The 15,092-nt window shown below is 47.0% G+C and overlaps 1 protein-coding gene across 1 annotated transcript in view; it reads right to left on the bottom strand.

Annotated features, from left to right (window-relative positions):
- The window catches only part of LOC144610272 (scavenger receptor cysteine-rich domain-containing protein DMBT1-like), a 32,029-nt gene extending 22,155 nt beyond the window's left edge, over window positions 1-9,874 (bottom strand). The window contains exons 1-3 of the mRNA XM_078428863.1: window positions 9,799-9,874; window positions 3,395-3,427; window positions 1,936-2,250 (exon numbers count right to left, since the gene is read on the bottom strand). Coding sequence (XP_078284989.1) covers window positions 1,936-2,250; window positions 3,395-3,427; window positions 9,799-9,874 — 424 coding nt within the window. The remainder of the gene's footprint in view (window positions 1-1,935; window positions 2,251-3,394; window positions 3,428-9,798) is intronic.
- Window positions 9,875-15,092: the final 5,218 nt, after the last annotated feature.

The following is a 15,092-nucleotide window of genomic DNA, read 5'->3' as shown; positions in this document are numbered from 1 at the left end:
GTTCTGGCTCTCGCATCTGGCTTTACATAATATGATTTATTCCAAATATTCAGAGAAGACCTCGGCCGCTGCACGGCGAGAGAGGTGTTCAGGGATTTAAGAGCAAGATGCGAAACCCCTTTCACACAGTGGTTTACCAACGATCTAGAAACATAGAAAATAGGTGCAGGAGGAGGCCATTCGGTCCTTCGAGACAGCTCCGCCATTCATTGCTCGTCCACGATCAATAACCCGTGCCTGCCTTCTCCCACATCCCTTGATTCCACTAGCCCCGGAGCTCTATCTAACTCTCTCTTAAATCCATCCAGTGATTTGGCTTCCACTGCCCTCTGTGGCAGGGAATTCCACAAATTCTTAACTCTTTCTGTGAAAATGTTCCTTCTCACTTCAGTTTTAAATGGCCTCCCCTTTATTCTAAGACTGTGGCCCCTGGTTCTGTACTCGCCCAACATTGGGAACATTTTTCCTGTATCTAGCTTCTCCAGTCCTTTCATAATGTTATATGTTTCTATAAGATCCCCTCTCATCCTTCTAAACTACAGTGAATACAAGCCTAGTGTTTTCAATCTTTCCTCATATCCCGACATCCCAGGGATTTTCATCGTCCTGTCACGTATTAATTTGGCTGGCAACATAATCATCCCTCCAGCACACCATAGGTTCATTCTCTCCATGACCGTGACTGCTCACTGCTCCACAACAACCTGAACGTTGCACTTACTCTGCTGGGCTGCTGAAAGCACAGACCTTGCCGACGCAGAAAGACAGAATAATTGTTTCAGCGCCGCCCGCAGATCCCCGCTCAGTCACATACCACCTGGGCAAGTAAAACCTTCATAGGACAGACGAGGACCGACCGCGAAAATAGATATTAAAATCTGGAGTAACTCAGCGGGACGGGCAGCATCTCCGGAGAGAAGGAATGGGTGACGTTTCAGGTCGAGACCCTTCTTCAAATTCGATGCTTTCTCATCGCTCTGCATCTTTCCAAGAAATCTATAACTAAACCAGACTGCCAACTGCCATGCACTCCACCACACAGGCAGTCAAGCGATGGGAAAATTATGTTGATCATCCAGCGGTGCTGGTGAGAACCGTGCCGTACATATCCATGCGTAATCCGACCCTCTGTGACCCTCACCCAGTGCCAGGTCCCCATATCTGAACGCACTGCAGATGCTGTGAATCTGATTGTAAACCAGGAAGCGCTGGCATTATTCATCAAGTCGGACAGCACCCGCAGTGAGAAGCAGCGTCGCTCATTTATGTCAGAGACCTGGTGCTGCGTCCTGCAACTGCGGATGAACGCAAAGTTTGCAGAGAAGTTGAGCAATGGAACGCGTTAATACTGCCATTCTCCCCACTGATGCTGCCTGGCCGGTTGCTATGTAACTATTGAGATATTAGGGACGGCAGATGCTGAAAGCCGGCGCATGGAAACATCATTTCATAATTCGTGGAGATCTCTACCTAAAACCAAACTAATCACTGCCATTCAAGTGGGTGGAAGTCCACGACAACACACGGGCAGTTCGTGCTGCGAGGCTGTTGTTGATCATCCCGAGATGCTGGAAAAAAAACACGGGGTCTGACGGCATCTGTAGGGGAGAGGAACCGGCCGAGCTCCTGCAACAGGTCTGAGAGTCTCAACATGATCCTCTCCCCACGCCATTCCCCGAAAGTTGCTGCTGAAACGCCCGAGTTTCTGGCCCTGTAATTGTACCGATCCAGAATATTTAATGTTCCGAATTATAGATGGTTAATTCAAATGCGAGTGGGAACCGTAACAGAATCGTACCGGAATAATACTAAAAAAAAACTGGATTTAATTTCAAATCACTCGCAAGGGGCCGTCAGTCCGGATACACCCCAGTCCCCGGGCAACCCGGAGTTATCACAGCGGCGGGAACCAAGGTATAAAAGACTGATTTTTACCTTCACAGATGACGCCGGCATCGTTGAAGTGTGCAACGGGATAGTCCCCCCATGGCCGTGACTCACACTCCCGTAGAGCGGCCTCGCTCCCGCTGCACTTAACATACCCCGTCACAATGGGTCCTGACCCCCGTCCAAAGTGAGCTCCGCGCGGGGCTCTCACCGCGGCGCCGCAGCCTCGCTCCCGACACACCACAGCCGCGTCCAGCAGGTCCCAGCCGTAATCATACACTGTCCCCCAGTTCCCCTTGTAGTGAACCTCCACTCTCCCGGCGCAGGGACTGTTCCCGTTCACCAGCCTCAACCTCACGCTTTCTGAAAACAAACATCAGAACAGTTAAGAACCAACGTTAGTGCCGCTTTGAGCCGCGGGTCAGTCGGCGCTCCGCGCACCGCGCCCCCCTAGCTCCAGCCATTCAAACTCCACATGTCCCAGAGAATGACCAACGGGAGCACCCGGCTTTGGCAGACTCTGAATGAACTGTCACAGTGTGAAAAAAATTGCCAGTAGGTTGGTAAACGTCCGGAGAACCGGGGTCACCCAGTCCTTCCCGGGTAGAAGGCAGCGCCTTAGACACTCCGGACAGCCTTGTGCTCGTTTCCATCAGAGAATGCATTCTGTCTCTGATAAACTATCATTAATAATGATAATCTCTTTAGAATGGAAGTACACGGGACCCCCAGAGTTGGGCTGGTCTGTGTCTGACGAAAACTGCTGTGTTGAGTGGATGCAATTTCACGTTTAACTCTTGACAAATATCTAAATGGGAGGTGAAATATGCCGATCTCAGCAAAATCATCCAAACACATGAACTGCTTCGACTGCACTGGTGGTTAAGCGAGGGCTCAAACAATATTCGTGAAGTTACGGATACAAAGTGCTGGAGTCACTCGGCGGGTCAGGCAGCGAGGACACAACGTGCTAGAGTTAATCAGCGGACACCTCTCCATGTTCTCCTGGGATGTTGCCTGTTCCACCGAAATACTCCAGTACTGTGTATTGGTTTTGTAAACCATCACCCACCTCCAGTTTAAATTCCATTTGGAATATTTTGCAGGACCAAGAACCACCTGCAGTTCCTTGTGTCTCCAAGGTCAACTACAGGCCCGTTGCGATTCTCGGGGGAGCGGCTGATGAGCTGCTCGGGTCAGTGCCCCGCTGTACTCAAAGCTCATGTGACGGGCAGTGGAAGCCAACAGTGGTGGGAGATGTGCAGGTATTCCTGGAATTGGACCAGAACGGTAGCGACATCTGGACTGGGTCCCCAGCGCTCAAACGTGGGATGAGAAGTGGGAACACGCTTGGAAAGAGGAACAATGTCAGCAGGGTCGATTTCCCACAATGCGTGTTCCAAGAACCTTACTGATCATCAGTCCGCCTATCGCCGCAGAGGTGAAATAAAAATCTTCCGCGACAATCAATCTCACGCTTAAACCAGTGAAAATTAAGCGGAATTACCTGTAGGGTCAGCCTGACAATCCACAAGGCGGCCTGGAATGAGAAGTAAAGAATTAGATTTGGCAGCCTGTGTGACGGGTGGAGTGATGGGTTTGGGAAGGGGGGACGATGCAGGTCTCTTGGCCCACGGTGACCGCCCTATCGCCCATTGTGACCGATCTAGTTCGGGCAACTTCACTGCCCATTTTACGTAGCCCTGGAAAAACTTTACAATGCCAGTCTAACTATTAATTCTGACGGGAAGGAGCATTCTGCGATTAATAGTGAACGACCCCGCCCCCCCCTCCCCCTCCCCCCTCCCCCTCCAGCCCCACTTTGTTCCCCTACAAGTAAAACATGACAATGTTCCGTTTTTGGTACACATGATAATCAAACACTCTTGACTTCTGACTTCTGAACGCTTCTGTTTGTCGCGTTCGTGCTATCGCTAGTTAAGATTCTGATTTCAATTTTAATTTCCACGGGCGATACAGAGAGAACTGATCCGTGTGTCAGACGAGTAGGAAAACAACTGCAGATGCTGGTACAAATCGAAGGTATCACAAAATGGTGCAGGAATTCAGTCTGCAGAAGGGTCTCGACCCGAAACGTTACCCATTCCTTCTCTCCAGTGATGCTGCCTGACCCGCCGAGTTACTCCAGCATTTTGTGATACCTTCGTGTGTCAGACTAATTCAACTCAACTCCCTACGTACTGCTAGTCGTTGTTTCTTGCTCATGCAGCCATCTACCCTGATATTCTCTCCGTTAGATCTGCAAGCATACTACTATTTAGGTCTACAAGCTGCCACGTGTAAAAGCAAAGCTCCCATTCTTAACTTCCAGGGACATAAAGAGGGCCATTTGGCCCATCGTCTCCATACCGAGCCTCAAACAGCAACGTTTCATGTATCCTCTCCATATTTTCTTTCACCCAGTCACGAAATATTTCTCACACATGCCCACCAACTCTTCTTTGAACCGTTTGGACCATTCCATTAAAGAATAATTTATCGTAGTCAATTAAACTACCTAGCAAGAAACCATTGGGATGCGCGAGGAAACCGGAGCATCCGGGATACCGCGCAACCATAGGGAGGACATGTAGATTTAACGCAGACATCATCGGGATGTAGGATTGAACCGAGCTCTCTGAAACTGGGTGTGTGCCACTGTAATATAATTGAATAGAGGACACTGACAGCGTGCTTCTTTCAACCAGCAGAGCCATTGCCCGCTGCATCACAGATAGAGTTCAATGCCAACACGCGTGGTGTCAGTATCGATTTTGCAAGATTTCATTGGGACTGCGTAGCCCCCTCCGAGCGTCCGAGATTCGCCCTACATTCCAAAATCAAGTGTTCATTGCCAACGCTAAAGTTTCTCTCGTGTGCGTGAGTGAAAATATCTTCGGGGAATTGATGAGAATGGAGGGAAATTAAAATGGGACTAATTATGCAATTGGGTGTTTGCCGCTCGCCTTAGACTCGGGGGGCAGAAAGGGCTCTCTCAGTATTGTTTGTCACAATGCCTCTATAACTCTATTTCCCCGTACTGAACGTGAATGTGCTTAAGGCAAGGCAAGTTTATTTATATAGCACATTCCATAGCAATTGCAATGGCAATTCAAAGTGCTTTACACAGAGCATAAAAAATACAGAACAAGGAGAAAAGGTAGGAAAATACAAATAATAAGAGTAATAAGATAATAAATAATAGTTATAAGTAAGACTAATAGTGTAATGGGGGATCATGGCAGATGTATTGTGTAAATTACACCGGCTCCAACAATGGTCAATTCACGTGATGATAAATTAATGTAAAATAAATTACAGAATAAAAGTTTGTTTGATTTAGCCAGCACCCAATTTCTGCCGATGATTCAGGAATTATTTTTTTCTTGATTTGGTTTTCAGATGTACATAACTATTATCATATGTTTAAATCAAGCCAGAATTTTAAGTGTCCTATTTCTTTCGGCAAACACTTTGCACATTTGAGTCCGATTTCCCTGATAGCAAAACAACATTTCTGACCGACCTCTATAAGTACAATCTAATCGAGTCAACCTGACGTTAGCCATCAATTGAAAAGGCAGGAGATGGAGCAAGTGGGGACATGCGGAAGAATGTATTGGCATTTAATTAAACTCTTCTGAATATTCTGCAGAAAACGTTGAATCTCGGCCAATCGATTTCGAAGGGAAGAAATTGTCATGCATTCCCTTTCAGGCAATGCGCGTTTGCTTTTAATGAAGTTTATCAAAAAAATGCAGGCCACAGCAGTGAACATTGCGAAACTATACGAGCGACTGAAAAGGGCCCCGGGTAGCAGTTAATGAGGTGGAACAACAGCTGAAGATATTCCTGAATATATTATTAAAGCAGTAAATGTGAGAAATATTCCAAAAAAAGAGGTAAATGTGTGAAGCACTCCACAGAGGAGTCGGCATCCGTGGAAAGAAAAACAGATGTGATTTGTTCTCTGCTTTTCTTTCCACAAATTCTGTCCACCGGTCCACGGTGTCCAAAGTGGATTCTTTGTCTTCATTCCTCAGAAGCTGCTGCCCCGCCGAAGGTTCTGTTTACATGTCCTATATCATTTAGCATTTAGCACGAGGGCGATGCAGGGGATAAAACACCAAGCCGTAACTTGATACGAAGGTCTGCACTGAGCGTTTAAACCGAATTCAGCCAGTGAAAATATTTAAAGAAAATCGCAACATCTCACCAACTGCGATGCTCCACATAAACTGGAATGGAATGCGCAAAAATGCCCCGAGAAAAAACGTGTTGCTGCTTATCACCGGTCACACGTCGGGCCAAACTGAAAACCTCACCTTGACATATAATGTCACACATTTCAATATCACTGACAGCAGATTAAGCACAACCGCCGTGTGAAAATGTCAGTGTCAATATCCATGGAAATTCAACAGTATTCATTCCATATCAGGATGAATCTTAATGATGTAAAATTCATAAAGCCTTTCCAACAACACGATACTAACTACATTTTACAAATGTGCTCATTTCACTACATCTCACAGCTGCTGTCTCACAGCGCCAAGTCCCCGGGTTCAATCCTGAATCCGGGCGCTGTCTGTGTGAAATTTGCATGTTCTTCCTGTGACCGCATGGATTTTCTACGGGTGCTCCGGTTTCCGTCTATATTCCAAACACTTGCAGGTTTGTAAGTTAATTGGCTTCTGTAAATTGCACCTGGTGTGCAGGCCATAGAACTAATGGACGGGTGTTCAATGGTCGTTGTGGACTCGGTGGACTGAAGGGGCTGTTTCCACACTGTGTCTCCAAACAAAACTAAACGAAATTGTATAAACTAAAATAAATAAGTCTGACCAAGTGTTCCGACACAAAACGTCACCTATTCCTTTTCTCCAGAGATGCTTCCTGACCCGCAGAGTGACTCCAACATTTTGTGTCTAAACTAAATTAAATCTAAGCTGCATCTGATCCAGCGGCAGGAATTTGTGCGTCGGTTCAGTCACAACAGCTGCCGGTCCGATGCTATTCACCGTCACGGAGTTTAGACACTCCCGACACCGTTGTGCTCTTTTCCAAGAGAGTATGCATGCTATCTGTGATCAACTATGATTAATAATCTCTTTAGAATGGAAGTGTACTGGCCCCCAGAGTTGGGCTGGTCTGTGTCTGACGAAAACTGCTGTGTTGAGTGGATACAATTTCACGTTTAACTCTGACAAATATCTAAATGGGAGGTGAAATACGCTAATCTTAGCAAAATTATCCCAAAACATTAACTGTTCCGACTGCACTAGTGGCTAAACGAGGGCCCAAACAGTATTCGTGAAAACATAAATAATGAATCCTGGAAAGCATCAAGCCGTAACTTGTCACGAAAATCTGCACTGAACCTTTATCTGAATTGAGCAAGTGAAAAGAAATTTAAACACAAATGGAACATCTCTCTCACTGCGATTCTCCACAAAACGGAAATTAATACGCAAAAATCCCCAGAGAAAAATGTATTGCAGCTTATCGCCGGACACCTCTACGGCCCAACTGGAAACTCAATTTGATGTATAATGTCACACATTTAAAGATCAACAGCAACAAATTAAACGCCATCAAGAGAGAGCTGGATAGAGCTCTTAAGGATAGCGGAGTAAGGGGGTATGGGGAGAAGGCAGGAACGGGGTACTGATTGAGAGTGATCAGCCATGATCGCATTGAATGGCGGTGCTGGCTCGAAGGGCTGAATGGCCTACTCCTGCACCTATTGTCTATTGTCTATTGTCTATTGTAAATGTCACTGTCAATAGCCATCGAAGGGCGGCACGGTGGCACAGTGGTAGAGTTGCTGCCTTACAGCGCCAGGGACCCGGGTTCAATCCTGACTATTTGGCTTGAAATAAATGTAAATTGTCCCTGTAATTGTAAATTGTCCCTAGTGTGTGTGTGTAGGATAGCGTGTGTGTACGGGGATCGCTGGTCGGTGTCGACTCGGTGGGCCGAGCGCCCTGTTTCCGCGCCGCATTTCTAAACTAAACTGAATGTGAGTGTTTAAGATTAATGACAAAATGAATGTTAAACGTTGGCAGTGCTGATTCGACATCAGGGTGTTTTTTAAGGCTGTAAAATGTATAAAGCTTTTCCAACAAAATGATCCATTTGATGAATTTGCTCGGTTCACTGTCTGACATGATGTGTATAAAAAGCTGCAACTGATCAGTATCAGCGGCAGGAGTTTGTGCGCGGCTTCAGTCAGCAACAGCTGCAGCTTCGGGTGCTGTTCACCCTCACAGAGATTATACTCTCCGGACTCCGATGTACTCTGTTCCAACAGCGACCGCCCTCCACCTCCGATAAATTCAGATTCATAATGTCTTGAGAATGGCAGCACACATGACCCGCGATTTATCTGGGCTGGTATGTGACTGAAGGATTGTCCAATGCACGCAATTTCACGTTTAACTCTATTCGACAAAAAATCTAAATGGGAAGTTATATGTGTTAATCTTGGCAAAATTATCCCAACGAATGGACTGCCCCGGCACACTTCAAGATTCCATTTCTACCTTTATAATTTTGAATTTAATTAGCTTACTTTCTCAGTCATTCAGCCCTAGTTGTTCTCATTACAAAAACACTCAAAAAGCCCTGATGTGGGCAGGTGGACATTTCACACGTGGAAGACATTTTTCATCCGTTTTGCAGATCACTATTTTTATTACAACATTTAGAGATAAGGACTCAAAGTGCTGGAGTAACTGGGGCGGCACAGCGGTCGAGTTGCTGCCTTCCACCGCGGGGTTCGATTCTAACTACGGACGCTGTCTGTACGGAGTTTGTAGGTTCTCCCCGTGACCTGCGTGGGTTTTCTCCAAGATCTTAGGTTTCCTCCAACACTCCAAAGACGTGCAGGTTTGTAGGTTCATTGGCTTGGTATAAAATTGTGAATTATTCCGGGTGTATGTGGGGTGGTGTAAGTGTGCGGGGATCGCTGGTCGGCGTGGACTCGCCGGCCCGAATGGCCAGTTTCTGCGCTCTTTCACTAAACTGTTAAAAAAACTAAACTCAGCGGGTCAGGCAGCATCAGTTTGAGGAAGGTTGGACACTCGAAACGCCACCTAACCATGTTCACCAGAGATGCTGCCAGTCCCGCTGAGTTACTCCAGCACTGAGTCTTTTTTTTGTGGTAAATCAGCATTCGCAGTCCCTTGTGTTTCCATTTATAGTTAAATATTTCCTACTACCCACACTCCATTACCACAACGTTCATATAGCTATAAACTTACGGGAGAAGAAGAATAAATAGCACATCAATTGATAACCGGAAACTTTCAATAAACCCAATGAACTCACAGTTCCAAATATGCGATACCAACACAGTCAAGAAGAGCCACAGCATTTTCCCGGCGGACAATTACAGCGACAGCTTCATAACTTTAGCAGGACACACACTAGGACACAGACAGGTCTCTCCAGAACCTTCGGACACACTAACGTATCTGGGTGTTAATGCTTCGATAAATGATTTTCATTGCATCCGATGTTTGTCTCCAAACAAGCGACAGGGTTTGACTGAAGTAAGGCGTGGACTCGTCTGCTCGATCGCACCAATGAGAAAGAACCCTCCATTTCAGAACCCAATGGATTTATCGGGCCCATCTTCTTTCTGCCGCCTTCTCTCCGAGAAAACTGACCACATTTTGAGTATTTGTGAGCGGTTTTGGTGCCCATATCTGAGGAGGGATGTGCGAGCACTCGAGAGGGTCCAGATGAGCATCTTGGACACTTGGACACATATATGGAGAGGAAATGTTTAGTAGGATTTAGGACAAACGTGGGCAAATGGGGGAGGGGGTGTGAAGCAAGGTGAGAGGGGAGGAGTGGGGTTGGAGCAAAGACGGGAGGCTCCACATGAGACTCTAAATGAGTCACCTAGCCGATGCCGTTCAGACTTGTGCCTCTTAGCCTCATAAGATGCCTTATAGCCGGTACATCTCAGATATAACATAGCCGGTACATCTCATTCTTTAGGGAACGTGGGTTCCCCTCTCCCATCATAGATGAGACCTTCACACGTCTCCTCAGCACTCCACATCTCCGCTCGCTCCTCCTCCCCCTGGTCACAACAGGATCAGAGTTCCCCCAAGTCTTTACCTTCCACCCCCTCATCGCTTCCCACCCAAATCTCACCCTCCCCAGGTACTTTCCCCTGCAACCGTAGGAGATGCAACAGCTGTCCCTATACCCCCCCCCCCTCGACTCCGTCCAAGGACTCCAACTCTTTTCAGGTGAGGTCGAGGTTCACTTGTACCTCCTTCAACCGCATCTACTGCATGCGCTGTTCTAGGTGTGGACACCTGTATATCGGCGAGACCAAGCGCAGGCTCTGCGATCTTTTCGCTGAACAACTCCGCTCAGTCCTTCTAAACCTATCAGATCTCCCAGTTGCCGAACACTTTAACCCCCCTCCCATTCCCACACTGACCTTTCTGTCGTGGGCCTCCACGATTGTCAATGTGAGGCCCAGCGCAAAATGGAGGAATAACACCTCATATTTCGCTGGGGCAGCTTACACCCCAGTGGTATGAATATTTACTTCTCTAACTTCAAGTAACCCTTGCTTTCCCTCTCTCTCCATATCCCCCTTCAAAGTTACCTAACCAGTCTGCCTCTCCTCCTTTACATGTTATCTCTGTTTGCTTTGTTGACGCCTTCTCCTTGCTAACAATGATCTTTCTACATTTTCTTTGATCCACTTCCCCTTTGTCTCATTTTCACAGCTTAGATTTGCTTATCTCTGTATCTCCCTCTCCCCTGACTCAATCTGAAGAAGGGTCTCGACCCGAAACATCACCCATTCCTTCTATCCAGAGATGCTGCCTGTCCCGCCGAGTTACTCCAGCATTTTGTGTCTATCTTCAATTTAAACCAACATCTGCAGTTCCTTTCTACACTGACCATCTGGCTGTTCTTTTCATTGCCATTGTTCCACCACCAGGTACTTAAGCTCATTGCAAACAACTCAGCGCACCCAGCCCGCACCTACTCTCAGAAGCCACTTCCAAATATCACACAAAGCTAAACGGGGCAGCATCATCACTGGAGAGAAGGAATGGGGGACGTTTTGGGTCGAGACACTTCTTCAGACTGAAAAAGGGGATGTGAACCGTCAGCCATTCCTTCTCTCCAGAGGCGCTGCCTGCCCAGCTGCACCTTGTTTGGGACAGGCAAGCTGGGCCGCAGGGCCTGCTTCCATGTTGTGTGACTCTGAAACAACATGAGACACCCGAACATTAGTTTAGTTTAGAGATACAGCAGGAAAACAGGCCCTTCGGCCCACTGTTTCCGACCAGCGATCGCTGCACATTAACACTATCCTACACATACTCGGGACAATTTAGACGTTTAACAATCAAATTTACCTACATACCTGTATATCTTTGGAATGTGGGAGGAAACCAATGATCTAGGAGGAAACCCACACGGTCACAGGGAGAATGTACATACTCCGTACAGACAGCACCTGTAGTCGGGATTGAACCCGGGTCTCTGGTGCTACAAGCGCTGTAAGACAACAACTCTACCGCTGCGCCACCATGCCGCCCATTCTGTAGCGATGCTTTGATGAATGATTGTGACTATCTACCCTATCCATGCCACTCATAATTTTATATGCTTCTATCAATTCTCCCCTCAACCTTTGCTGGTTCGGAGAAGCAAATCCAAGTCTATCGTGTCGCTGAAACACTGACAACTATCAACCAAATAGTCCGCTCACCAGCTGGAGCGTGTTGTATTTTGTATATTAATTTATTACATTGTAACTGCTGTAATCATTATTAGCCATTTAAATTTAACAGCGTAGGCATTCTTCATACTTTAGTACATTGCAACTGTGTGTAACCTTGTTACATTTGGATGAAAGATAATGGTGGCGAGATAAGGAAAGACATAGGCCTTGGGGTGATGGATGGATGTGAGGGATGGACTAGCAGGGAAATAAGGGTGGCGAAGTATGAAGGGATGTGAGCATTGAGATAAGGATATATTACTGAATGGGATTTAATGGTGGTGGGACAGACGGGTGACTGCAAAGAAATGAATGACTGAAGAAAGGAGTGTGGGTATGAGGTAATGTAAAGAAGATAAGGTTTGGAATAATCCTATAAACATAGACTGCTCGATGTACTAAGTGGGCAGTCAGGTGGTTGGCTTCCTGATTGTTCCAGCCGTTGTTTGCAAATAAAGGCTTTTAACTTCTCGAAGATTTCTCTGTGTCGCCTGTCTTAATTTCGAGGATCAGGGAACCACAACAAAATTGGCGCTGCGAGCTGGGTCGGAAAGAGGCCGTTCAAGAATGGACAACAAGCTAAAGGCGCTTCCAAGACCTCCAGGGGCTCCCCGGTTCAATAGGAAAAGGGTGGCCACCCGCAAAAAAGGTAGCCGGTTTTCCACTTTATTTGGACTAACAGCCTGTTGAAAATGGAGGACCTCTGGTGACACAGGAGCACCCAGGCGGTCCAAAGACCTCTCCAATCCAACAGAACTTATCGTGAAATTATTCTAAAAAGGAGACCCGGAGGATTGCTCGAGAAGGCTGCGCAGTGGGGTAAGTGGATAGTAGTTGAGTAAGATTTTGTGTGTGATGTGAATAAGACCTTGTGGATACCGCCCTAAGAGGATAGGGGACTGAATAGACGAGGCGTCCTATGGATACCACTCTCGTCAACTAGGGATCTGCATGGGCAAGTTAAGATGTCCTGTGGATACCACTCTGGTTGGCTAGGGGTCTGTACAGGCAGGATAAGATGTCCTGTGGATACCGCTCTAGTTAACTAGGGATCTGCATGGGTAAGATAAGACATCCTGTGGATACCATTCTGGTTAGCTAGGGGTCTGTACGGGCAGGATCAGATGATCTGTGGATACCGCCCTAAGTGAGTAGGGGTCTGTACGGGCAGAATAAGAATTGGAATAATTGGATAACATTTTTTTTTTAATGCAAAATATTAAAGGAATATAGTAGAACTGTAGAAGATAGAAATAGCGTAATAGATAGTATAGTGACCATAGAGACGGAACGGGGTGAGAACAAGGACTGCATTTAAACTGACTGACCAAGTGCAATAAAATAAGATGAGTACAATGAATAAGATAACTGCAGTTGAACTAGTAAGTACGAAAAAGGAAAAAGAACTAGATGTGCTTAAATTGTTTAGAATAGAAGGAGAAAGGCTGAGGAAAGCATACCAGGAAAAGAACACCACCCCAAACAAGGGTGAAAAACCCAAAAAACAGCATGAATGTCAGGAGCATCAGGAGAAAAAATCAACTCTGTACCCCAGCCTAAGGGATCCTGGGTATCCCCCTCCCTATTCCGGCCAGGATGGAATAAAGCCGTGTCCTTTGCTGAAGGGAATAGTGGAGATAGAGGGAGAAGTCACAAATTGGAATGATGAGCAAGACATAAAGGAATATAGACAGAGAAGGGGGCAGCGAGAGAAGGAAAGGATGAAGCAAGAAGCACGGGAACTAGATGCAGACATCGGAAGGCTTCAGGACCCCAGGGACCTCAGGGACAGAAAGATTTATGAGACCCGTCAGGCAGCAAATGAGGAGTATGAGGGAGAGAGCAACGCACAATCACAGGCGAGTAATCAGCAGGCATCAGAGAGAGGGCAAAGATGTGAGAATGAAGCAGAATTAGAAAGTGATGGAGAAAGAACAAGGGAGCAGAGAAGGGAAATAGAGGCATCCATGAAGCTCTTAGAGATAGAGATAAGGGAGTTGGAAAAAACTGTTGAGGGAGAAAGAAATGAAAGCCAGGTGTACGCCCAGGAAGGAATGAGGTGGGAAAGCATACAGGTAGAACCACAACAGGGGATGGCAAGCGGGAGACAGGAGCTGAGGGATGGAATGATGCCGTTACTTTTGAAAAAGGCAGGACAAACCCAGTATATTCCTTGGGCGACCCGAGATCTAGAAGGGCTGAAAAATGCCTTGCCCAACATATATGACGGGGCAGGAAAATGGATAAGAGCCTTTGAGGAGGAAACTAAAGGACAGTTATTGGCTATGGGAGATTTGAATGCACGACTGGTGAAAGTGATAGGAACCATGAAACTAGCAGAACTATTTGTAATGGCAGGGGTAAAAAACGCAAATGACCTGATGATTGATGGCCAGCCATTTAACATCGTCAGACGGAGGGTATGGCAGGCCCTCAGAGACTGTTACCCGCTCAAGGTGGACCCAAAGACATTGAGGGGAGACCCGCTGGGGGACACGGAGAACCCAGCAGCTTATCTGGAGGATCAACTGAAAAAGTGGAGACTTGAAACCGATCAACAAATAGACGGTAGTGAGTTACTGACCACTTTGTTTTGGACCGCTGTGATGGATGCCATGCCCCCTCAGGTTAAGTCCAGACTGGAGGAAGTGGTGGGATTGACAACCATGCCCCACTCCCAGTTCAGGGACCACCTGGTTCATGCAGTCGACAAATATCGTAAAGATAGACAAAGACTGGTGGACCAGCAAGAAGAGGTGCAGAGAAAATTGATGCAAATGCAAATAGAAGAACTGAAAAAGAAAGAACGTGAAAAGGGAAAGAAAATGCTGGCAGTAACAACAGACCCGGCTGAAACTGCAGAAATGAACAATGCACTGATGCATAGTGGGTCCTATGACAGAGCCAGACGGGGGCCGGAGAATCCCATGCCAATAATAAATGTCTTTGGGGGAACGTTTCCTCAAATGCTCTATCAGGGACAAAATAAATCAGGAAATCAGCCCCGACACGACTGGGGCCTCCAAGGGGCGACACAAGGAAGGGGACGAGGAAGGCCAGTAAGTAAACGGATAGTTGATAAAACATGTTGGGGGTGTAAGCAGGTAGGGCACCTGACGAGGGACTGCCCACACCGTCCATGGCCCGGTCCATACGAACAGGAACCCACAGGGGGTGAGCAGTGTTTTAACCCAGGGTCGGCCCCAACGGGCCCGACAGGAGGCCCAACTGGACTCGTGAACCCCTGTGCTAGATATTAGGGGTGCCCAGAGAACCCGGATGGGAAGGGACTTTACCCAATGATAACGCGAGAGGCAGAAGAAGAATCCATGGTTCAGGTAATTTTGGGTGGGCAGTTAGACAATAGACAATAGACAATAGGTGCAGGAGTAGGCCATTCAGCCCTTCGAGCCAGCACCGCCATTCAATGCGATCA

Source organism: Rhinoraja longicauda, chromosome 36 (assembly GCF_053455715.1).
Source record: "Rhinoraja longicauda isolate Sanriku21f chromosome 36, sRhiLon1.1, whole genome shotgun sequence".
NCBI lineage: Eukaryota > Metazoa > Chordata > Chondrichthyes > Rajiformes > Arhynchobatidae > Rhinoraja > Rhinoraja longicauda.
The sequence above is the reverse complement of the archived record's forward strand: the minus strand, read 5'-3'. Positions and strand labels throughout refer to the sequence as shown.